The sequence below is a fragment of the Sphaerodactylus townsendi genome, linkage group LG01, assembly GCF_021028975.2.
Source record: "Sphaerodactylus townsendi isolate TG3544 linkage group LG01, MPM_Stown_v2.3, whole genome shotgun sequence".
Taxonomy (NCBI): Eukaryota; Metazoa; Chordata; class Lepidosauria; order Squamata; family Sphaerodactylidae; genus Sphaerodactylus; species Sphaerodactylus townsendi.
This window is the reverse complement of record NC_059425.1, coordinates 57,804,380-57,830,642: the sequence shown is the minus strand read 5'-3', so window position 1 is coordinate 57,830,642 and position 26,263 is coordinate 57,804,380. Positions and strand designations below refer to the sequence as shown.

Genomic DNA, 26,263 nt, shown 5'->3' with positions numbered 1-26,263 from the left:
ATGCTGGTGAAGCATGGAAACTGGCCCCATGTTTAGCTTACTGCATAGCTTCTCTCCAAGCATTTTTCTCCTGGCTGAGAATACCTCCAGAACTGATCTGTCACTGACCAGAGAAGTGCCTAGCACAACACTTTACAGGACAGAGAAGATGCAGAGGGGAAGAGTTTGGCATACTTCATTGGCATGTCCTTTGCCATAAAAAAGGACCCTACCTTCTTCTTTCTATATGATTGTGGAAGATCCAGGTTTTAACACATGGGTCTGCTGACATCATGTCTAGTTTGGCATGGTGCAAATGTCCATGTAGCATCTGCAGTAAAGGTTGCATAAAATTAAATATTAGATGTAACCTTGTTCCTGAAATTTTTGCATGTAGCTACAAGTCAAATAAAACTCAGATAGTCAGGCTTATCATAAAATTGTAGCTCCTAACTTGACTTTCTAGAATTTTGACGCCTAATTTAAAAGCTTTATAAGATTAACTATGTAATTTCTAGAAATCCAAAGCAATGGTTTAAAGTACAGAAATATTCCAATTATTTGTTAACACAGTGAAACAGATTGTATTATTTCCTACACAATGAAGTAAATCCGCTTTCTATCAATGCTTCTGTACAACTATCAACTTTATTGTATGCACATCTACAGCAAAGTTTATGTACATGAACACTAATTCAGTCTGGACTTCCAAACAAATATAAAATTATTATTAAAATAGATTGAATTTCCATAGAAAACATAGACATAAATCTTAAATTAGATTTGTTGTAGACAATACACTGTTAAAATATAATAATAAATTGTGTCTTACCTATCGTGGTTATTACAGTGCCAGCAAAGAAGAAGGAACTTCCCAAATCCCAATGACTAACATGATTAGTTGTGTTTCCTATAGGTATGACTCCTGCATTTATTGCTGCCACTACTTGCTGCAAATTAAAAAAAAATGGTTAGCATTTTGAGTATATATCAGACAAAGCCAATAAAAAGGGAAGCAACATTGTAGTTTTGCAAATGACTCAAGTTCCAGCAGCATCTGACCTAAGCAAAGTTCAATACATTAAAAAAAGTTTTTCCACAGCTGTTTTGGACTTTGGCCAGCCAGCAACCTCAAGCACCTCCTAGCTCTCCTACCTGCATATATATATCCTCTGTGAGTGCCCCAGATCTTATACATGACCAGCAGAGCCAATTACTTTTTAAAAATAACAAAATACCAGTTGTTCAGATGCAGTTGGTAGTCTCAGTCCATGAATTTGAGTAAATCACAAGCATAACAAATTTTGTTTGTTTTATTAATGTTAATTATAGACACACCCCTTCTTTCTGGGACTTAAGGTGAATTACACAGAGTGAATCGATAAGTCATACGACAAAATTAATGATGTAGAACGAATCAGAAATCTAAAAACACAACTTAAGCAACCCATAAATATTAACATGATACATGAAATGATATAAAAATTACATAGTAGAATCCTAGTTTTAGCAAGTTAAACACAGTAATGTAAACCAGTCCCTAATCATTTATCCAAGTAACTTTAGAGGAGTCTGCATGGACCAAAGACAGAACCCCTGGAACTGTAAAGACACAGTTCCAGGGGCGTTGGTTGCACAGCTGCTACCTCTGCATCAAGGCAGCACCATGCTTCCCTCCCCCCCAAGACGGAAATGCTGTTTCCCTGCCTCGCTCAATGAGCAAGGCTTTGGGGAAACAGCATTTTCCCAGCCAGTACCATGCAAACCCCCAGGGGTTGGAGGGCAGCTTGGGCGTGCCTTGCTGCCCCCGTGTAGTTTCGCAGGGAGAGAAGGTAAGTGTGGGGAAAGAAAATGGAGGCGCCTCCATGCAGAGGTGCTTCCCCGGGGTGCTGCCGCTTGGACCTCAGCGTGCGAACAACCCCGGGGGTCCACTGGCATCATATATGCCAGTGGGAAGCTGCTGCAGGGGCCCGTGTGGAATCCGCCTTTGTGAATAATTTAATACAGTGAACTCCATTCTATGTGTAGAAAAGCCCTCTTGAACAATTCAGTTCTACATAGTTTACAGAAAGAGAGGATAGTGGGAGTCTTCCTATCCTCCTCAGACAGACCAATCCACAAGGTGGGGACAACAAGAGAGAAGATATGTATGCAGGCTGTTGTTGAATTTGCCCATTTACAGGTTGCCACTTGCAGAAGACCATGCTCAGGTGAGCAAAGCTATCAAGGACTTAGGTAAGGGGGGGTTCTTGGATTCAAACCCCCCATTGCATGTCCGAAGCTCCACTCCCAGTTTGTGTAGGTTTTTTGTATTTTTTAGTGTTTTTTGTTTTTAGCCTGTAAGGGGCACATTTTTAGGCTAGCAACACCATAATTTAAGGGATTTGTTGGGAGACACTCCTGATGATACTACCCAAGTTTGGTGAGGTTTGGTTCAGGGGGCAAAAGTGGGTGCCCCCATCTCCCATTGTTTTCAATGGGAGTTAATAGAAGATGGGGGTGGGGGAGGGCGGGGCAGGGAAGTCTGCCATCCCTGGCTTCGGAGAGCTGCCTTTATAAGTACTGAGGCTGGGGTGGGGCTTGGGGAGGTGTGGCCATGCCCCAGGGGCAGGTGGGGGCCTGGTCCCACCCCCTGAACCCCTCCATAAAAAAATCTATACCTATGTCCCTGAAAGCTATCATGGCAGTGCACAGCAGGAGAGTTGGTTTTGCAGATATGAGAGTCCACAGAGATGAAGTAGTATTAGAAATTCAGTAGGAGGAACAGCTATCAAAGCCAAGCTTTGCATACTGTACTCTCTCAAATTTAATGGAACCAGGGTTCCCATTTATGCTTTTTGGCCATGCATGGAAAATTTTGAAAGAAATCCAGGCCAAAAACACTTGTTATTGGCCAAGGAGAAGTGTTTTCCCTGATCTGAAATCCTATTGGCCACTCTACAAAAAATAAAATTAACCACATTAATTTTTTAAAGTTATTTCAAACCATTTGATTTTTCCAGGCAGTGAGCAGGCAGCAGGCATCCAGTGCAGGGAGGCCATAATCCAAGGGATGAAGCTGTTGAAGCACCAGTTTTGCACAATGAACTCTCTTGAAGCGTAGTATGGAATGGGGTCTACAGGAACCAGACCTCCTATTTGTGCTCTTTGGCCATGCACAGAAAAATCTGAAATAAATCCAGGCCAAAAATACCTGTGACTGGCCAGAGAGCACTGTTTTCCCTACCCTGAAATCCTATTGGTCACTCTAACTTTCTGCCCCAACTTCCACCCTACCCCAGAAGCGTTCCTCCCATTGGGCAAAGTGAGCAGCTGCCCAGGGCGCCACCTTGTGGTGGGCGACAGAATTGCAGGTTTGTTTGGGGGGGATTTTGTATTTTCAGTGTTTTTTCTGTTTTTGGCCTGTAGGGGGCGCAGATTTTAGGCTAGCAGCACCAAAATTTCAGGGATTTTTTAGGAGACTCTCCTGATGATATGACCTGGGTTTGGTGAGGTTTGGTTTAGGGAGTACAAGGTTATGGACCCGCAAAGGGAGTTTCCACTGGGAGCTAATAGGAGATGGGAGCTACACCTTTGCGGATCCATATTGGACCCCTTGAACCAAACTTCACCAAACATGGGTGGTATCATCAGTTGGGTCTCATGAAGATACTTTGAAATTTTGGTGCTGCTATCTTAACAATTGCCCCCCTGACAACAGGCACCCCCTAAATTTCCCCAGATTCTCTTTTTAAATCCACTCCCTTCCTGCCAATGCTTGTTTTATTTCTTTCCTTTATTCTCTCAATGCCTAATAAAGGTGGTGGTGGTGGTGGTGGTGGTGGTGGTGGTTATTATTATAAAAACCACCCCCTTCGGCATGGATTTAAAGGGAGAATCTGAGGTCCCCAGTTTTAACATTGAAAGGGATGCTGTTTCAGGGTGGTGGAGAATCCACCCCAAAATAGCATCACTTTCAATGTTGTTTAAACTGGCTCCCCAGATTCTCCCTTTAAGGTGGATTTAAAAGGAGAATCTGGGCTCCCTAGTTTAAACACCATTGAAAATGATGCTGTTTGGGGGTGGATTCCAGCATCACTTGTTTAAACTAGGGAGCCCAGATTCTCCTTTTAAATCCACCTTAAAGGGAGAATCTAGGATCCCCAGTTTAAATAACATTGAAAGTGATGCTGTTTCCTCCAATTGGGGGGACTGGATACAACACCATAAAATGTTTTCATAGCAGTAATAAAACATTTTGAAAGCATTTTGAAAATGTTTTCCAAAAATTATTTCTGCTGTGTGGCATGGCCCATTGCTGTGTTCAGATTTGTGAGTTGGGGCATATTCTATAATGTGATGGTGACTTTGAAACGACCTGGTGGAAAAAATAATTGTTTGGTCTCGGTGGGGGAGGGTGGCCACCCATGGGGGGCATCAAACTGAGGTTTTACCCAGGGCTCCAGTTTGCGTAGGTACGCCTCTGCCCTACCCTCTCTAGAAGTTCTATATACCTCAGCAACTTAAGCTGCAATGTAATGTACATTGCAGCTACTGCCCAAGAGGAACACTCCTGTGAGATCTCTTATTTGTCTCCTCTACAGCAATCCAGCAAGGGGTCCTTGCCAGTCCTGTAGTACTCATCTCAAAGTTCCCCAGAGCACCAGCCAAGATAACTTATTGGGGGAGGGGGTTAAAATTTGAAGCCCAATCATCAGCTTTGCAATGAAGCTCCAGTTTAGATGTTTTTAGCATTTTAATTTTTTTTCTTAACCTAAAGTGGCCAGTGGGAACCAGGCTGAGGGAAAAGCCCAAAAAAGCTGAAAAGCCCAAAAAAGCTTTTTCAGCTTTTTAGCTTTCACTACTCAGCTCTATCCAGAAAGCAGGGGTTTTTCACAGAAAATAAACCTGAAAAAGCTGGAACATCTTTCTTCATGTTTATGTTCAGGTCGGATTTATCCAGATGCACAGCCCTAGTCTGAAGCACAGCATTAAGTATTCACATGACACATTAAGAACAGAAATTCATACGTAGGATCCTACTTACAATAAGCTAAACACAGCAGTACACACCACAATCCCTAATCATTTATCCAATCAAGTTTGTAAAACTATTTGTGTCAGACAACCATATTGTGTGTGTGCATGCACGTGTACAGGGTAATGTACAGGGTAATGTACAAATTCCTTGGCTGCTGAATGAACTGAATTTCATACATGAAGTCTGCACAGTTTATGGATATATTTCAATATGGTAAAAATTCTGGCTATAAATTGTTCCACCTGGAAATGGAAACACACTCCCAGGTCTGAATGGTGAATGGTTAAGGCTGTTAAACTCAAGCTGAGGCCTGGAGATCTCCCACTGTTACAACTGATCTCAAGATGTCAGAGATCAGTTCCCCCTGAGAAAATGGCTGCTTTGCAGATTGACTGTATAGCATTATACACTTCTGAGGTCCCTACCCTTCCCAAAACTCAGGCTCCATTTTCAGGTAAATCTCCAGGTATTTCCCACCCAGAGCTGGCACACAATGCATGGTAAAACACAGATCAATGCAGGGTAATCCATATTGTACTATAGCACTCAAGTAATATATTACGATTAAGCTTAAAAATTTGACATACTTTAGCAGGTTTCCTATTCTCTATCATTGCTTTAGCTGCACTATGCCAAATTCTGTTTTGATTATATGATTTCATAAACATGTTATGCAATTTAGCTTGTAAATTTTGATGCCATTAAAATGTTTACTTTCAAACTTACAAGACACTATGATTGATCAACACACTGTCTCTCTGGGGAAATGGTACAATGTTAAAATCTATGAAGCCAATAAGGGTCAACTCTTCAAGATGTACATTTTTCTTTTTTATTTCACATGTTATAATTTAGCTTGAAGCAACTCATAACACAACCCATCTTCTAGCCATTTAAATAGGTGGCAAACCATCACTTATCTAGTAGGTCTAGCATGGTTTCTTTTCCTAACTAACCTCTCACTGCCACCTCCCCAAGCACTGTCTTCTCTCCCAGAAGTATCATGCTAGAGTTGGAGGGGCAAGAGTTGGAAGCATTCTTACAATTAAAATTCTATTGCTACAGGTTCACTGGTGATCTGGACTTCTGATGAAATGAAAATGTCAGACAGCTAGTATAACATGTTTATATTTAATTGCATAGATGGAAATAAGCCAACCATTTTGGTCATGTGAATCATCCCCTACAGGAATCCTAGCTCATTATCCAACATATGCGCAGATCCGTACATGGCAATGTAATGATACGTATAAAGACCTGATTGAATCCTGTATCAAATTAGCATTGCCATTAGCAACTGGAATCATGGGGGTTTCTGGGTTGTTCTGATAACAATTTGTACCTGGGACAGGATGGTTGAGAAATGTGCTATTTCAGTGCAGATGGGAACTGGTAAATATGGGGAAGGAAATTTTCAAAGATGGCTACTACTAGGCAAGACTACTAGCCACATATTTCATCTCCATAGCACCCCAAGAAGCACTGATAGAAGGGCTCCTGTTCCTTCCACCTCTCCTTTAGTATTCTGCACCACCAGATTCATGAGGTCAGCAATGAACTGTCTATACTACTGGAGGAAGAAAAAATGGACCTGATTTGCATAATTGAAACCTAGTTGCAAGAAAATGACATGGTGCATCTGTCCCAATCAACTCTAGTTGATTATGCAGCACTGTAGAACAGAGAGGAAGGGCTGACAATTGTCCTCCCTGGGTCCTTCAACTTCTACAGACTCTCTGTGCAAACTACCGCTGGCACTGATTTATGTTCCTTCCATTAGGCACCAGAAGGTAGGTTAGACATATTGCTTTTTCACTGATTGCCTAATTTTCCTTATCTGATTGGGTGAAGTTGCTCTTGGATGTGATGTTGAATTCACTGGACTGATTGTTCAGGGGGCTTTAACATTCACGCCAAGATATCTCACTGTGACACAGGGTTTTATACCAACTTTGACTGACTCAAGACTCTCTCAAATCATTACGGGCCCAAAATCTAGAAGAGATCACACTGTGGATTTATTGTCTCAAGAACAGGAAATGGACCTGGCTTGCATAAGGCGATCCGGTTGGGCTCTACAAGGGCCAGGGCTTTTACAGCCCTGGCCCCCACTTGGTGGAATAGGCTCCCGGGTGAGATAGGGCCCTGCGGGACTTACAGAGTTTCCGCAGGGCCTGCAAAATGGACCTGTTCTGCCAGGCATTTGGCCAGCAAGGGTAATATCGATCTCTCGCCATATAATAAACATCTGGCCTCCCGTGGGTACAAGCAAGGGGGGAAGGGTGGGAGTTGAAGCCATCTGTGAGTTATATATGGTTCTTTTTAATTGGTTATTGGTTGCTGTTACTGTTTTAATTGTTTTAATTGTTTTATGGCTAATGTTGGACACTGCCCTGAGCCCTTTGGGAGAGGGCGGTATATATATGTATATGTATATATATATGTATATATATATGTGTGTGTGTGTGTGTGTGTGTGTGTGTGTGTGTATATGTATATATATATATGTGTGTGTGTGTGTGTGTATATGTGTATATATATATGTGTGTGTGTGTATATATGTGTGTGTGTGTGTGTGTGTGTATGTATGTATGTATATGTATTTGTATGTGTATATATATGTATATATATATATAAATAAATAGAATTGTGATGCCTTGTGATGTCCTGCAAACATTATAAAAAGAACAGTTTTGGCTTTTTTGGTCTGTATAGCAAGGGAAAATAAAACATTTCCAGCAACAATGATACTTTCTGGGTTTTTTATTTTCTGTGAAATATCTTTGAAGCTACAGAGGGATGGAGATTCAAAATCTGTGCATGCTGCTGGTTCTCATTTCATGTCTCCATAGTTTCAAAGATAGCTCACAGAAAAAAAATAAAAAGAAAAAATGACAGATTCATGTAATTGGCAAACAATACTGAATTTATTCATGTACTTAAATCACTGAAATGGCTGAGAGACACAATACCAGTTGAGGAAATGTCAATGGGAAGCATTCAGCAAATGGTGGACAGAATAGAGAATTCTGAAGTGGCAGAAAATGGTGGGCGTGAATGGTGAAGAAAACAAAAGTTAGAGCTTTAAACTCAGGCAGGAAAAATAAAACATTTCCTCTGCACAGTAAGAAGGAAATGAATTGAAACCGTCTTGGGGGGAAAAACCTGATAGTTCAGCATTTTCAAATAAAACCATCGGGCTGAAATAGACCTTTTTTAATATTGGGGGGAGGGAAGTTGTGCAGAGTTTCTCCCCAAAATGGTTCTATTTTAGTCCTTAAGGGGTTTTGTTTGTATTGTGCAAAAAAAAGCTGATGTCTATCATAAAAATCAATCACTGACTCAGGACATCTTCTTTCAGATGCTCAAAGAGGTGGCTGTCCATAGTCTGCTTAATATGCCATTGGCTCCAAAAAGTGATGAATGTCTCTAATTTGCCTTTTATGGGCAGGGTAATTGAGAGACCAGTGGTGGATCAATTCCAGATCTTCTTCGATAACTCATATGCTCTGAACCCTGTTCAGTCTAGCTTCAGACCAGGCTAAGGGAAAGAGACAGATCTTGTGGCTTTAGTTGATGATCTCCATGTAGACAAGGACTTGCCTCTGTTGCTTTAACTGGATTTCTTCACTGTCTTTGGTATGGCAAACCATGCTACCTTGTTGAAAGGTTTGGAGGCTGAACCCTCAAAATCATGGGATGAGCTTTGGATTAGTTTATATCATTCCTTACAGACAAAACTCAAATGGTTGACATTGGAGACCACTTATCCTAAGTGTGGGATTTGTCCTGTGTGGCTCCACTAATGTAGTCTTATCTTCCATGCTAAACAATCTATGTGTAAAACCCTGAGGTGGAATAATTTGGAATTTTGGCTTTGGATGCCATTGGTATGCTGAAACCCTGCTTTATATCTTTCTAAGTCCCCTTGGGATATGGTATTGAGCCACTGTCTGACCAATGTAGTTAAATGGCTGAGAGTAAACAGATTGAAACTGAATCCTGACAAGATGGAGGTAATGCTGGTTGGGAAATCTCAGGTCTTGAAGGACATTATGGCTGTTTCCGCACGGGCGGAATACAGTGTCCCAGGGACGCTAAAAACGCCATCCCTGCGGTGGCATTCGCACCACCACCCGTGCTGGCAACGCCCGAGTGGCGCGAAGATGCCATTGTTGAACCTCGATCAAGGAGCGAGGTTTTTCAACAGTGGTGTCTTCCAACTGTTGCCATGCGAACAGCAGTGGGTAGAAGGCGCCATTTCCCCCCACCTTCCCCAAACACCGTACCTCCGTCTCCTGGCTTCCAGCCCGTTGCAGAGGCCAGGAGACACGCCCCTCTGGCCTGCGACTCCAGAACTGCCACTCCAGCCTGCAAGGGGATGTCCCCTGGCCTCTGCAATGCGCCTACACCCCTACCGGGACCGTCCGTGCGAACGGTTCCAGGGGGGTGCCGGCACCCCCCCCCCCACTCGCGCCCGTGCGGAAAGGGCCTATGCTTCCAATTTTGGGAGGGTTCAGTTGACTGTTGCTAACATTTAAGAGCCTGGAATTATTCTGAACCCAGCACTGCTTTTGGAGAAACAAATTAATGCGGCCACAAAAATGATTTTTTTGCAACTTAGTAGCTGAAAGATAGTCTTTTTAGATTAGATGATCTGGCTACCTGGCTCAATGCTGCAGTAACACTGAGACTAGGCTACTGTAATGCAGTGTACAGGTCTGCCCTCAAAATTATATTTCACTTTGGATGAAAATTCAACATTTCATGCAAGAAGAAGGATGTGAAAAATAGGGGGGGGGGGTGATGCAGCCAACTTGTGGCAACACCAGCAGGGGCCTTCAAGGCAAGAGAGAAGCAGAGGTGGTTTGCCATCGCCTTCCTCTGCAGGGTCTTCCTTAGTGATCTCCATTCCAAGTATCACCCCTGCTTAGCTTCTGAGTGCTAATATGGTTGGGATATACCATACCTCCTTCCCTCCCCCGTCATGTATAATTTAACATAATTTATCCTAGGTGACAATCAGGCATTTCAACAGACCCTGGTGTGAGTACACATTGCATGGTATATGACTTGTTCCCTTTGCTAGGTTACCAGTCTCCAGGTGGGGCCTGGAGATCTCCTACTGTTACAACTGATTTCCAGACAACAGAGGTTAGTTCCCATAGAGAAAATTACAGCTTTAAAAGGTGGACTTTATAACATTGTACCCAGCTGAGGTCCTTCCCCTCCCCTTCCTATATCCCACTCACCCCAGCCTTCATCTTCAAAATCTCCAGGAATTTTCCAACCCAGAGTTAGCAACCCTAGACCTTTAGACTTTTGAATGGTGGAGCTATTATTCACACTTTATAACATTTTGGCAAATCACTGAAATTTGACTGTTTTGTTAATGGTAGTTTAATACAGTATGTTGAAAAGCCAAATTTCCTAAACTTTTGTAAATTTGCCGGTTAACCAATATACTGACATTTATTTATTTATTTATTTATTCATTCATTCACTCACTCACTCACTCACTCACTCACTCACTCACTCACTCACTCACTCACTCACTTACTTATTTGCCACCTTTCTACCTTGTGGCACTCAAGGTGGCTTACAATAAACATATAGAAGTTGACATGTATGGATGCTTTTTACTAACTCATTTTTATTGACTGCTTGAAGTATTAAGGAAATTTGTTACTGCCATACCTGGAAGGCCCAAGTTCAAATACCAGATAGAAAAAGACACATTTTTGCAATATCAGACTGTAACATGGGAACAATATTGACCCACACAAGAGTGTAAGGGTGAACAAAATAGGAATTACCAGTATGAATTATTTTGTATATTGTACTATTGCAAAAACAGTTACCTCTGCTTCCAGTTTGAAAGGCACAATAGAACAGTTTGATCAGATGAACAGTTTGAAAGGCACAATAGAAGCCTATAGTTTGTTAAATTCACTTAAAAACTATGGTAGTTATACTGAAAGTACTGGAGCTACTCCTGACTAACTGAATTAAGGATTATACATTTAGCCTATAGCTAATAAATAAATGGTACCAGAGAACATTCTGTCCTTGACACTATACTGTTAAGGTTGGTTTTAATTAGAATCTTATGTATTTATTACATTTGTATTCCATTTTTCATCCAAGGAGCTTAAAGTGGCATAATTGGCTCTTCTGTACACTCTTTTAACTACACAACTATCCTGCAAGGAAGACTGACAAAGGAATCCTAAACAATTACACAATGTTAAGGTGTTTAAAGTTAGTGAGTTTAACAGCTCAATCCAGAGTGGGCTGGAGGGCTGAGGTGATGCAACTCCAGCACCGCCGTGCCCCGTCCAAAGGGCTTTCCTGTTGTGTGGAAAGCCCAGAAAAGTTTTTAAAAGGGGTGCACCAGCTTCAAGATTCACCCCCAACCCCAGATTGGGCTGCTCAAGGCATAACTCTATGGTTGGGTTGTCACTGGCCCATCCTCATCCAGTGGGCTTCATGGCACAATGAAGACTGAACCCAGGTCTCCCTGTTCTAAGTCCAGCTTCAACCAATGCATCACACTGGCTTTTTTCCTGTTCAGGAATTCAGCATGGATGAACTTCAAATATAAATGTTTTATGTTTGCATACTTACAGGGATTACTTCAAAAAGGTCTGAATATTATCCAGGAACTGGTCTTTAGGTGTAAAACTAATTCAGATTCAATTTTAAAAATGCAGATTCATTTTTTAAAAAAAAAATCTTGAACTTAACTTTATATGGAAGAAGGTAATAGGCAACTATTGTCTGAAAACAGCACACTAGTAAATTCCTTGCTGTAATTTTCTTCACACATACTCTATCATTAGTGCTATCTAATACTCCACAACAGCATAATGTTTACCTTACTATCTTTCAAGCAATTCAATTTTCAACTATTGTTTATGTTTTCAATCACACAGGAGAACAATCCAGACTGGAGCAAAACTATTATTATGATTGTATAATGAATGAGCAACTCAACACCACTCCTCAATACAATATATTTTCTTCAGCAATTAAATAACTACACAAGATGACAGACTGAGAGAAGCGGAAGGTGAACTTTGAACTACAAAAAGAGCAAAAGCTGCTTTCATCTTCACCTGTGAACAAACTGCATAACATATTCAAGGCTTTTAATGGAAATAGCGGACTACCCACCCCCAAGAAGATTATTTGAAAAACACAAGTACAATAAAATACATTCTTTAATAAACTGTTCATCTGTAAATAAGTACTCTCACAGCCCTTCTCTTTTAATGGTTTTTGAACCTATAACCAGTGGATCCAGCTATACCTATTCTCCGGTTAGTATACAGCAGACTACAGTCTTAGTATAATGGAGTATCACTTCTTTTTCTAGTGCTGATAATAGTAATCACTCTAAATAGCACTGATAATAAATAGGAAGCTCAGTCAATACGAAGTGAGATGCTATACTTGATACCTACTATCTGCACTGAACATACCTGCTCAGTTCCACAACATACTTGCCGTGGAAACCTATTTAAACATGGTTATGCCCAGAAATAATTATCTTTTTTTGCCTTCAAATTATAGCTAACTTTTGGTGATCCCCACAGGGTTTCTAAGGAAATATTCAGAAGTGGTTTGCAATCACTTGACTCTGCATCAAGATCCCAGTATTCCTTGGTTGTCTCACATTCTAATATTGCTCCCATTCTTGCTTAGCTTTCAAGATTTGATGAAAACTGAGGTAGCCAGGGCTAGCCAAATCAGGGCAATTTTCCATGGAGGGCAGTAAAGAAAACTCTTGCTTCTCACTCTCTCTCTCCCTTCTACCAGGCAATATAGCAACGCATCTAACATAACACTGAACTGCTTCCACTGCTGAACAACAGTTTGAGAGGCAGTACAGAAGCACTCAATGAAAAGAATAGCTTTAATATCAATCCAGTATCAAAAACAGAGTTAGCAACTATTTTTGTGCATCAAAGTCAAATTATCAGCACCAATAATTTCTAACACATATCAGTGCATTGTACCAAGGTGCTGGGATCACAGCACCCATGCAACTCATATTCTGTTCAAAAACATGGCAAGCACACACTTATTTACAGGTCATTACCTCAATTAGTTCATCAAGTTCTGTTGTATTCACACAGGAATGCTGAGATACAAATGTCTGCTTCTGGAACACAATAGTGGTTCTCTGACTAGTTTCATGTGGCTGCTCCAGGGCTTTGAATACAGTAGCTCCAATAATTAAATACAAAACCACCACCAGAAAAATGGTTGAAACCGTCTTCCATTTCATAACATTAATGGTTGTATCACTCTCTTCCCGTGAAGCAAGCACAGTGGGTTTGGTAGAAAATGAGAGCCTGGGTTTGCAGTTCTGAGTGGCAGATTTGGGATCCAGTAAATCAGGTGCCGCCACTAATAAAAGAAAAAGAGAGAATGCTGATTTTTGCAAGGCTTGTCAGAGATTTATTCAGTGGTTCTTCTTACTAGAGGGCTTGAGAGAAGCTATTCATACAATTCAACTTCAGAGATTCCTGCATGCAAATGAACTCTACCTCACAAGAGTTTTGAATCACAAGTTCCAGCACCATGTTGTGAAGATATGGCTCAACTCATTACTCATGTCTTTAGATAATCTTACTATAATATTTGTCATCCCAAAAGTGTGCAAAAACATTCTGTATGTATAAATCATGGAATGTAACATTAATGGCATAACAGTATCACAAATACAGATATGACACAATAGTGTGACAGTGTGTTGTCTGATATTACATAGTGCATTAAAGTCCATACCGTTTACTCAACTTAACTCTTCTAGATTTTAGACATTAGTAATGAGACTTCTCAAACTATATTTTCAATTCAGCACCAAACATACAATATACCACTATTCATGTGGTGGGTTCACAGAAGTGCATTATTAGAATATCATAGCTTCCGGATTCATCCCATATATGACTTTCATCAAAAAGTAAATTTAAGTCATATTGGGTGGTAAGCATTCATCATAGATTAGAAATGTATACTGGTACTTGGATGAAAATTGGCTAAAATATTTTCAACTAAGTACATTTTTTAGGTAACCAGATGTTCAGGATTTTCCCAGTTTTAGCATAAAAATTCTAGAGCACTTCATTCCCCCTATTTGCTACCACATGCACAAAAAAGTGTGATGTGTTCCTGCATTTATTATTAACTAGGTAAAATATGTTTTTTAGTTTTCTATTAAATATATAAAATACTGAAAATATTAAATTTACAGATTTTTAAAAATATTAATTTCTTTTGAGTGACTACAGCCTGTGTTTCATCAATGACAGGGAAATCCCTGACCAAACATAAATGCAAATCTCTTTCTCCCTCTTTTTCCTACCCTCACATGTCTGAAAGGTAGATATGACCTAAGAGGAGAGTGACAGAGCAAGTCTTGTGTGTCATACAGCTTGTTCTTCAAGAGGCCAGACTGTAGAATTACAGCACGTCCATGCCTAGAAAGAGACATAAGCATGAAGGTTTGGAGACAGGCTTTGAAGAAGGCAATCATTCATGGCAAATTTAATTAACATAGTGGACATGAACTATAGCCAAATGTAGCAAAAGGCATAGATAAGAAACCTCCTTCCTCATGACTCATTGCACAGCACTGTTATCTACTTGCAGTTTCTCAGCTCCTAGAAAGCTAGAAGTTCAGGAAACATCTTCATATACAAAATTCCTTCCTGTGCAGTGATGGTCTCAACTTTTATTCTAGACAAAAACACTGCTACAATCAGATTTCCCCGCCATGGTGGGACGATTCCCATCCATTTCAGGGAAGTATTCCACAATCAATGGTTGGAGCATTACACTTGAATTGGAGCTGATTACCAGAACTGAATGTATTTTCCCATTTACAGGTGATGATTTTCCTATGATGATGTCAAACAGCCAGTTGAGCCAAGGCACTGACAGAATGAATATAAATTACCTTAAACAGGCAGGGGATCAAGTTGAGTATTTGTGGAAGGCAGTAAAATTAGGACTGGCAACCACCATTGCATTTATTGCTTAATGCTGCCACTATCACTTTGATTTGCTTTTCTTCCTTGGCAGATTGTCATCTCTCCCCCCACCCCAAAATGGTGGCAAGTTAAATTTATTCCACTCCTCCTACTACTCACTAGGACATTTTGCTCCTTTCTAGTAGCAGCCCCCCCACCCCCTCCAATGCAATGCATGCCTATCCTTCCAAAGGAAATCCTGGCCTCTTGGGGAAGTGCAGTCTCCAAGTTCTCTTGATCCATTCACCTTGGGAAAGCAACGTGTGGCTAAGCTAGGACAGAAGAGGTGGCAGGAGAAAGAGCTGTCTTCTTCACAATGACGGCATAAACACACTGCTGCTCCAGCATCAGCCTTCCCCATCCACCTTCTCAGCCGGTCTAAAAAGCATCCACCTTGCCAAGCATAGTCCCCTGTTCCCTCCCCATTGAGGTCTTCACTCTGACAGAGACAATCCCCCACCCTTTGACGTTTCAGAGACATCACGAGAAATAAAGAAATCCCCTGCCTCTCTCGGATCCCCATTTATATATATATATATAAATAAAGAAGAAACCAGTCCGTCTGTCCCCGCTACACAAACGCTGTTGAATTCGTTTGCAAAGGAGAACTCTCCTGTGCCCAGCAGGATGGCAATGGCTTGAAAAGCGCTGGTCTCGATGGATCTCCCGGACCTTTTTCTCATCCCCTTTCCTATATCCCCAGCAAAGCTCCACACACACCCCTTGAACAAAGATGCAAGTGTAATGAAACGCCTATAAGACAAGGTGTTGCATGCAGCAGGAAGAGCCCGTGCAATAAGCACGGCCGGACTGGGCTGGAGGGTGGCGAGGAAGGCAGAGAAAGCTGGGGAAGGGGCAAAAATGGGCTCCCCTGCTAATGGCTGGGGTGGGGTTGAGGGAGCTTCCTCTGCACTCGAGCGAGGAGGATGCACCGGCAAAGCAAAGGAGCATGCAGCATAGATCCAGGCAGCCTTTTCCAAGGCAGCGAGACGCGCCATTGTACGAGTACTCACTTCTTATTTACAGACCCGGTGCCCTCTCCTCGCTTCACGGGCAGGCATTTTTTCCGGGCTCGGGGAGGCAGAGTTTGGAGAGCAAAGGGGAAATTGGGGTGGGGACGGGAGGAGAAGAGGGGAGGGGGAAGGAAGAAGCGAAAGGATAGAATGAAGCAGCGCGTGGGTCTGGGAAGGCACCGCCGAGATAGAAGGAGAGGGGGAGGGGAGGAGAGAGAGAGAGAGAGAGACACGCGCGCGCACGCACACACCGCCAAGGCACCCACAAATAAATAAAGAAATGTCTAAAAGGCTTGGCTGCGGAGCCCGGATTCCACACGCGCCCTCTCTCTGGGGGGTGTGAGCCGCCCGCCTGCGTACGCGCGCGCGCGTGTGTTTGTGTGCGGGTGTGGAGCGCCTGGAGCGTGCCTCTCGTGCGTGGTGCTGTGGTGTCTGGGTGCCTGGTCAAAGCGGCTGGCTCTCCAGTCCAGGTGTGCATGTGTCAGGAACCCCCTCAGATCTCCTCCCTCCCGCCCTCTCAGCAGTGTTCGCTGGCTTGGGGATGTGCGAGACTCGCCCGCCCGAAGAGAACAGGGTCCGGCGCGCTGTGGGCAGAGCGCGCAGTCCTTTCCCAGGTGGCGCGTGCGGCTGAAGAAGGAAGACGAGGCGTATTTATTCACTTGGTCCAGCGGGCTCCCTTCTGCGCCATCCTTCTTAAGGCTGTGTCTGGCACAAGAGCGCTCACTTCTTCTGGGTAAAAGGCAGTTACTACTGGGTGTTCCTGTCTCTGGCCATTTTCCTGTCAGGGTGGGTCGTCCAGGTGCCACTATTCTCCATCCCGCTCCACTTCCCGCCCCCCTTAACGGAAGGCGCCAGTAACTCCGCTGCAAACGTTGAGTGAAGAGCCACACCCTTTTCATCCAGCCACTACTGTCAGCCTGGCCAAAGTAGTGAGAAGTCTTTTTTTTTTTTTGCTGTCAAGTCACACCTGACTTATGGCGACGATCCGTGGTTTAGCTTCCCATTGCCTGCGTCGAGGTCATGGAGATCTCCCATCCTAGTAACCACGGCTGCCCCACTTAGCTTCTGAGATCATGCTTGCCTGGGGCTATCCAGGTCAGGACTACATGTTCAAGGGATGGCAAATTAAAAAAAATCTTAGAATTGGAAAGTACCACCAAGGTCATCTAGCCTACCCCTTCCCCAACATAGGAACTACATCTATGATATCCCCAACAAATAGGTTATCTAATCAATGCTTTAAAACCTCCAAAAACAAAGAATCCACCATCTCTTGAAACTGTTCCAGTATCGAAGACACTATCAGGAAATTCATACTCAAATTTAGATGAAACCTCTTTTGTTCTAGTTGATGTCCATTAATCTGAGTCCTGTCAACCAACATGATTGAAAATATATCCATCCCATCATCCACAGGGCAGCCTTTTAGATATCAGAAGGTAGCAATCATGCCACCTCATAAACTTCTCTTGTCCAACATAAAGATTCCCAACCCCTACAACCTTTCCTCCTATGGCATAGTCTCCAACCCCCTCACCAACTTCATTGCCATATGACAGACTCCTGCCATCTTATTGACACACTTTTTAAGTTGTGATGCTCAAAACTGAACGCAGTACTTCAAGTGAGGTCTAACCTTGGCAAGGTACAGCAGCATAAAAATCTCATATTGCCAAGCAGAAGGAACCTCTGGAAATTTGGGCTGTAAGCCATGAAAGATAATGCTGAAATAAAGTATTCGTTTTTAAAGGGCCACAACAGAATAACATCTGAAAATATTAATGTGGTTGTAAAAGAATTGTGAGAGTCAAACTGATTAGTACGGGAGGTGAAAGTGAGAGAAAGGGAAGAATTCTTCTGCTAAACCACAGGAAAGCATAATTACTACATATTCCATGCCCACTGAAAGTCTATGGATTTCTTTACCTTTGCTGTAAAGTAGTCCTTTCTTCTGTCACTGAACTTCTGAACTGGGTCAGTGCAAGAAAAGCAACTCTAGTGATCAATTAGAAGCAGGGGGAAATGATGCACATTTTTACCAGAGATGTTAAAGGGGCTTTTTCAGCATCTTATATGATCTCACATGCACATATGAATGGTATCACATGTCAGAAAGCAAATGAGAAGAGGGCCAACTTTTAATCAAGTGCCTTTTCTAGCCTGTTCCAAAGTATCAGCCAGGTCTCTAACAGAAAAAACAACAACCAAGTTTTGAACTCCAAATGTCTTGTGGCATGAGCTTTTGTGGACTGGAACCTACATCATCAGATGCATATAGATGTGGAAACTGCAAAAAGATTGAAGTACTAATATGTGAAATTGGCTTAAGCACAAATTCTACCACATTACTTCCACATAAAGGACTGGAAGTCAAGTTTTATTCAGTTTGTTAAGTCCATACTCCATGCATCCAAGAGCTGAGCATTGCAGTCAGAATAATTTGCTGCTTCTTTTGTGGATCATTATTCTTCAGATGCATTCTCACTCTAATGCTATTCAGGTGAAGGAAAATAAGTGTACTTGAAGTGGAGTAGTTCGCTAGGTAACTGAGCTAGTCACTGGCCCTCAGGCTTGTTGTAAGGAGGAGCCAAGGTTCAATGGTAAACTGCTTGGCATGCATAAGGTCCCAGATTCAATCCCAGCATCTCCAATTAAAAAGGCCAGGTAATAGGTGACATGAAAGTATCTTGCCTTAACCTGGAGAACCACTGCCAGTCTGCAGAAACAATTCTGACCAATGGTCTGATTCAATATAAGGCAGCTTCATGTGTGAATAAAATGGGGGAGCGGGACCATCAAATTGACTCCTTGGAGTAAGGAATGATAAAAGGCAATAAATGATAAATGCTTATACGTTCCTCATAAAAAGAACTCTATGCACATAGAAAAATAGTATGTTAGGAATGGCCCTAGATTTAAAGTAATTCTTATTTCCTAGTTTCTAATTGCAGAGCACTATTTGCCTGCAAGGGATGTAGAATGGTATAGTATAGCCTCATCTCAGAAGCTAAGTTGGATCAGTACTAGGAAGGGAGACCTCCAGGAAGCGTCTGCAGAGCAATGCACTAGAAAACCAATTCTGCTTAATCACTTATCTAGAAAACCGTATAAAGCAGCTATAAGTCGACTGGAACTTGAAAACACTTTACACAGAAAGAGAGAGAGATGCCCCCAATTGGTGCATATAGCCTACAATGCATAAAGATATAAGCTTTGGCTTCATATTTCCCTCATCTGAAATTTGAATACATGATGCCAGAGAGGTTTTTACTGACTGATTGCAGAACTTGCCTCAGCGGTCTTACCATTTCAAGACCAATTGGCCATGCTGGCAGGGACTGATGGGAATTGTAGTCCATGAACATCTGGAGAACTATAGGTTGGCCACCCCTACTCTAGAGAATGCACAACAGACCCTCATCAGACTTCAGATTTCTTGAGTTCAAGTGGATTAATTCTTAAGAGACCATGTCAAGCTTGTTACATTTTCCAATGAGATTGACTCTGGTGGAGAAAAGTATGTATAAAGAAGTGCATCTAGGCTTCCTTCTTCCAGTAAAACAATATTTTCCATTTGTGCCACTGCCTTGGAGTAAATTGCTTTAGGAATGTAGCCATAATTTGTGTGTAGACTTTGGCTTCTATACCATTCACTGTTGAAAGCTTCCACACAGCTCCACAATTTGTAGTAGAGCCTTTAGATAGAAATGGCATCACTACATATTTATATGACCTTATTCCCTTCCGTTAGAGCCTGGAAAACTGCATACATAAAGCACCATACTTTTTTTCCCCTTTCCCCCTCTGAAAGGTTTGTTACTAATGGCCCTGTATAAACACTGCCTGTTCCTCCCATGGGTGTAAAAAAATCTTTTCTTACAGCTCCTTTTTACAGTTATATGGAAAAAGTGGCATGAAGCAGTCTTCAGTCCATGAGAATGCTAGTAAGACAGATTAACTATCACAGCCTCACTGTTTTCACAGGCTACATAAGCAATAAAGTTGGTGTTTTCTTTCTGCAAAAGTCCAACCTAAGCTGTCACATGCATTCAAGGAAATGCATATAAAGATGAAGCTTAAGAAACCATATGGTTGAGGAAACATTTTTGGCAAGCAAGAAATACCACCTCAAGTGAAAAACACTTTAAGAACATTAGACAAATGCAGCATCCATCAATATTTAAACATTATCATTATGCCATGTTCAGCAACAAATATATTAATGATCAATAGGTGTTTTTGCATAGTATATTAATATACTATGTGTACAAGTAATCCTTAAATGTCTACAACACATTATGCTATACATTCCTGTTTTCAGTCGTTTTCATCACAACCACAGTGTTGCTGAAAATGTTCAGCAAAAGTGAAAAATGGTGGCTTGCTTGTCTATGGTGAGTCCATGGCTCTACATGTCAGATATCATAATTTTACAGTCATTTGTTCTCTCTGTGATAGATTTTGCACAGCATTAATATAATGTCTTTAGAATATAATAAAAAGATCTGTTTTGGAATTGTCATGCTCCCACAAAGGCTTCTGTTATTTTTCCATTAAGCTTTAGTTTCCCCATAGTTAGCATGGTTTTAGTTCATTGTTAAGTCTTCTAGGGGAGGTTATTTTAGCTAGCCCCTGTCCCTTTAAGACATTTCCCAACAGTCAGTTTCCCTCTTTACCCAGAAATCCCATTTTAGCTCTTGCCAGTCAGTCAGAGCAAGGTGCCAAGGGTAGCTGGAGAGTGGAATATTCATGACGTATATGGTGGTCCAAAGAGCACAAGGTTTCATTTTGCATTCCCCTTGAGAAAAGTCTAGTGTATCGCAATATGCTAACCACCATTTTCAAATAACATTTCTCATCTGTATAGGGCTTCCAGTGATGAAAGCCATTATGGTGTTTTCTGAAACAACCTAGGTCTATATTTGTCCCATGGCACATTTAATACAATGATTTTTTAAATCCTTATTGACTTTAACTTTGTCATACCATAAACAGACATGCCATCCAAATCTTATATCATGTCCCTCTAATTCCAACATTCTTCTATTTTTTTACAGAACTCATTCGTTCAACCAAGCCAAAAAATAGACAGCAAAATATAGTTTCAGTTAAGGCAAACCCAATCCTCCTCTTTCCTTTGCATCTTATACAATTTTATATTTAATCCAAGTTTTTTTCCCTTTCCATACAAAATTTGATATATCTTTCTGCCATTCTTTAAATGGAATATCAGTTGCTCCTGAATCTGTGTGTCTCTCCACTCAGACTCAATTCCTCAACCAGCCTTTTCTGACAGGCTTCTTCCTGCTTTTATAGCAGACAGAGCACCCTATCTGTGGCTACCAGCTAAAGAATTACAGCCCAGCCAATCAGGTTGCGCTCTGGCTGTTACTGTGGTGTTTTGCTCTGGCTAACTGCACCTTTGCACTTTAACTCCATAAGAGCCTAATCCATCACAGTGGGCACCTAGATGTCTGAAAAAATGATCTTTAAGCAATCTTCAGAATATGAAATAGTTGCAATTAAAAGTGTGAAGTAATTTAGATATCACTAGCGGGCCCGGCCGCACGTTGCTGTGGCTGAGTCTGGTGAAGTGGAAAAGAAAGAAAAGGGGAAGCGAACGGTTCGAACATGTGTCTTTGCACAATGATTGCAAGGGAGGGGAGGGGCAAGGGGCCCCTCGCTCCCCTCCCTCTCTCAGTTCCCTTGCATGGCAACCCGGCTGGTCCCTCCCTAATGTTCCCCTTCCTCTGCTAGGGTAGGTGGGCCATGTGCAGGTGGCTGGTCCTGTCCCTTTCACTCCCTTCCCTTGCAGGCGAATTATCTAGTGTAAAACACGCTGGGAGGCATGAGCTACGTTGTGTTCAAATTTCAGAACATTTGGTCCAGCAAACTCCTGGACCCTCCCTCACCTTCCCCTTCCTCCGCTAGGGTGGGTGGGCCATGTGCAGATGGCAGGCCCCATTTCTTTCACTCCATAAGGCAGTGGTTTTCAAGGAAGGCATGGTTGGTTCCCTTGTATCAGAGGGTGTTGCTTTGACGGCCAGCAGATGGCGATGTTGCGGAACAGAACTGTGGTTCCAACTATCACAGGTGTGGCATGTACACAATAACTGGCACAGTTGTGACATGTACACAACAGGAGGTGTGGAAACAGTATGGAAACCTGGCCGCATGTGAATGCGACATTGTGTGAAAATTTCAAAGCAATCGCTCCAGTAGTTTGGGAGATTACCTGGCAGCAGAAAAACACACTGATAGATTTTCATATATATAGACTAGCGGGCCCAGCCATGCGTTGCTGTGGCAATTGTCCTTCTCATCACAGTCCACAACCCACACAGATGTCCATGCAGGTCCGTGATTTGCATAGCCTTTTGGGGTGGTCAAATGGAATCCCTCTTTCCCTTTTCAATGCACATTGTTATATGGTGCGGTCTTGTTTTTTAAGTATAAGGTAACCCTTCCCATTCCACAGCGGAACTGTCCAGAGTGTGAATCCCACTGTCCATGAGGCTGGTTGACACGCACAGTCCTGGCTTGGGTAAGGCAGAACTGGGGCAAGCAGGCTATCTCAGTCTGGCAGCAGAGGCAAGGTGGTGAGGCACTCAGATCGAGGCCAGCTCCCTGGGTTCTTAAAGGGCCACATGCAAAAGAAGCGGAGCCGGTAGTGTTGGTTCACCCCCACCTCGCGGATTTTCTTAGAAGAAAAAGGCAAACTCCAGCTCGCTTTTAGTAAAAGAGAGCTGTGGCGAATATGGGTAAGGGAGTGGGTAAGTGGTGGTTGGATGTGAGGGAGGGCAGAGTGAGGTGTGTGAGGATGAGCTGGATGTGTATTGTGTGGCAGCAGTGGGTGAGGCACAGAGAGTGAAAGTTGCCTGTGTGTGAGGGGGGGAGCCCCACCTGACGTCTCGCACGGCAAAGTGTGTATGTGTTTCACTTCCACTCGTATTACCTAACAGTATTACCTATTTACTGTTTTCACTGCTCACCTCTGCCCATCTGCATGAACATTCTAAGCCCTCATACCAACCCCTCAGGCCACAGACAGACAAACTGCACGAACATTCTAAGGGTGACAGTTAAACACAAACAGCTTCATGGCCTGTTGTGCCAGGAAAAAGATGTTTTACCTGGCTCAGGTATGGACTTTCGGCAATTCGAAGGTCCAATTACCTGCCCGCAACAGGAAGGGACGTCCTGTGAAAATTTGGGGACGATCCGTCCAGCAGCTTCTGAGGGAGACCATCAGGGACAAACACACTGTTAGATTTTTATATATATTTTTATATATATAGAAGATTGTGCCCATGGTCAACAGGTGTGATGGCCTATTACCCTTACTTTGGACCAAATGGATACTGCATCTGTACTTCTGAAACACTTCTGAAATATTTATATGAGGCACAAAAAGATGAGTTATAACAAAGCAGTCAATGCCTAGTTCCAGGATTACCATCAACAGACGAGAAGAAAGCAGGCTTTAACTTCAGCATTAGCACAATGATTATGTATAGGGTGCAGCTACAAACAAACCATCAAAACTGGTTAGAAACTCATAGGGGAACTTCATTTTCACTTTCTAAAATATTGAATTATGTGGTTTTATCCATTCTGTGGTTTTATCTATTAAACAAATATAATCCATAGTGATTTAGCTGTAACTTTTGAGCCTGCCATAAAATGGCCTGTCCTGGGTATCATTGAAGAAGTTGTGCTTTGCTAAATATGACCTTGGTTAGGTTAAGATTAAAATGGTAGTATGCTAAAGAATGTAGATTATTTATATAGATTGAAGTCTTGCTAATCTTGCTATTGTTAGGTTAAGTGTGTCAATGGCAGGTGCCATCATGTCAAATCAAGAACTTGGATCAGAAGCTCTAGGACCTTGTTCAGTTAATGGAAAGAGTAACCTTCATATAGAGATAGCTCACTGCTCCATCTTCAACCTGGCTAGCAGAAAACTGCCTTGGAAGTATAAAGGTATTACCCCAGACTTGACCATTTTATCCGATAAGCTTGGTAGTGTGAGGACTGCAATCAAGAAATTAGAAGGAGATTGAGACAAAAAAGGGAAACCATGAAGGAGCTAGAAAAGATTCTTAAGTGCAAGGATGAATCACTGGCAACCAAAATAAAGTTAATTCCTGTCAAAGTATTCCATATTATAATTTATGGGCATGAAAGCTGGACAATGAAAAAAGTTACAAGAAGAAAGTAGATTTCTTTGAAATGTGGTATTAGAAGACAGTGTTATGCATACCATAGACTGCCAAAAAAAACACAAACCTAAATAAGTGGGTTCTAGGTCAAATCAAACCTTAACTGTCCTTAGAAGCTAAAATGACTAAACTGAGATTGTCATACTTTGGTCACATAATGAGAAGACAGAAATCATTGGGAAAGACAATAATGCTAGGAAAGGTTAATGACAGCAGGAAGAAAGGAAGACCCAACATAAGATGGATTGACTCTATTTGCAAGCTCTCAATTTGCAAGACCTGAGCAAGGCTATTAATGATAGGGCCTTTTGGAGGACCAATTCATTGGGTCACCATGGCCAATTCTGCACGGCAAATGTATAATGGGTTATAGTCATGATAAAGGCACACGTTTTCCTATTTACCTGTTCTTATGTATCCCGTGCAGGCAGCGATTGAAGCCCATGGAAACAATCCACGTTGCTGTCATGCGTTCTCACAGAGATGCTTCATTCTCTTTTTTAAATTTCCAGCAAAACATGCATAGCTACGCAGGCATGCAGAGATGAAACCCCATAGCCATGCAAATCGTCCCATGATATGACCAGCTACACCTGCAGAGCTGTGCAGATGCAACCCACAAAATTTAAAAAAAAATAGAAAAGGGGCCTCCCTGGAATGGCTGGGCAATTGCAGACAGCTTCTCCCTCACTGTGGATGATGCAGTGGAAGGGAGGCAAATAAAGTATCTCCTGTCGGGCTATTTGCTCAGGAGTGATTCAAACCCAGGAGTTTTCAAAAGAATCGCTAGTTAGCAATTTTCAAAAACTCCAGGTTGGGTGAAATAAAATGGGGCAGACACATTTTGAAGGCAGGACATGTGTGAAGTCCCCCCCCCCCCACAAATGGGTTTTTCCTACACCCATGTTTGTTGGCCCGTGCAGAATAGGCCCATGAGTCAGAAGCAACTTGATGGCACTTAACGCATACAGTGTGAGAAAAATGCTGTCTTTCCTAGACTGTACTACTTGACTCCAAGATGGAATAGATGAACAGTTTTAGCTGTACCTGCTTGGACTGCTGCAGGAATTTTGACTACTTGCTCAAGCAAGAGAACTTTTCTGTTATTCCTTGGAGTATCTCTTACAGATCCTATTGCTGACATTGAATCTGCTCGACTCTGCTGTCCTGTTTTCTGTCTCTGACCTTCTGATTGTATGGCCTTTGCCTTAATGTGGACTGCTCTATCCTGCCTGACCAGACATGAACTTTGGCACCTGATGATTAATAGTTATATGGCTAGATTAGTATTTACCTAGTAATATTTCTTTTTAAATGATTGTTAATTTAAGATTCATTTAATATTTGTATTTCATTTCATTTGTAACCAGTCATTGCAAGTGGTGAACTGCTGTAATATGTTAATTTAGAAATAATAAAGTGTTGCATGCTTTCTTTTTTGAGTTATACTTGGAGAGTTTCAGGATGAGTCTCATGACTGGAATGTAATAATTGAAGGATATAACCTATTTCAGAGAAATAGACCAAACAGAAAAGGTGGAAGAGTAGCACTATATGTCAGGGATGATTATATCTGTGAACAAGTTCTTGACTTAAATCCTGGAAGCCAGGTTGAAAGCATCTGGGTAAAAAATAAGGGAGAGAAAAACAACAGTTACGTCATTGTGGGGGTCTAGTCTACTACAGATCCCCAAGTCAGACTGAAGATTTGGATGATGCCTTCTTGGAACAGATGAGCAGACTTTCAGAAAGGTGAGATATATTTATTTATTTATTTATTTATTTTTTCAATTTATTATACCGCCCCATCCCCGTAGGGCTCTGGGCGGTGTAGTAGTAATGGGAATATAGTAGTAATGGGAACTTTCTATTATCCTGATATTTGTTGGAAGTCAACTCTGCTGAGACTATAAAATCCAACAAATTTGTCACTTCCCTTGCAGACAATTTCATTGTCCAGAAGATGGAAGAGGCAACAAGGGAAAT

The 26,263-nt window shown here is 42.0% G+C and overlaps 1 protein-coding gene across 2 annotated transcripts in view; it reads right to left on the bottom strand.

Moving 5' to 3' along the window:
• KCNK2 (potassium two pore domain channel subfamily K member 2) overlaps positions 1 to 26,263 on the bottom strand; it is a 152,662-nt gene that overhangs the window by 95,877 nt on the left and 30,522 nt on the right. The window contains exons 1-3 of one of the 2 annotated variants that reach the window (XM_048493963.1): positions 16,056 to 16,415; positions 13,104 to 13,414; positions 812 to 929 (exon numbers count right to left, since the gene is read on the bottom strand). In XM_048493963.1, the coding sequence (XP_048349920.1) occupies positions 812 to 929; positions 13,104 to 13,414; position 16,056 (430 nt within the window). In that variant the 5' untranslated portion in view covers positions 16,057 to 16,415. Of the gene's footprint in view, positions 1 to 811; positions 930 to 13,103; positions 13,415 to 16,055; positions 16,416 to 26,263 lie in introns of those variants that run through there. The other variant, XM_048493879.1, reaches the window with a different exon arrangement.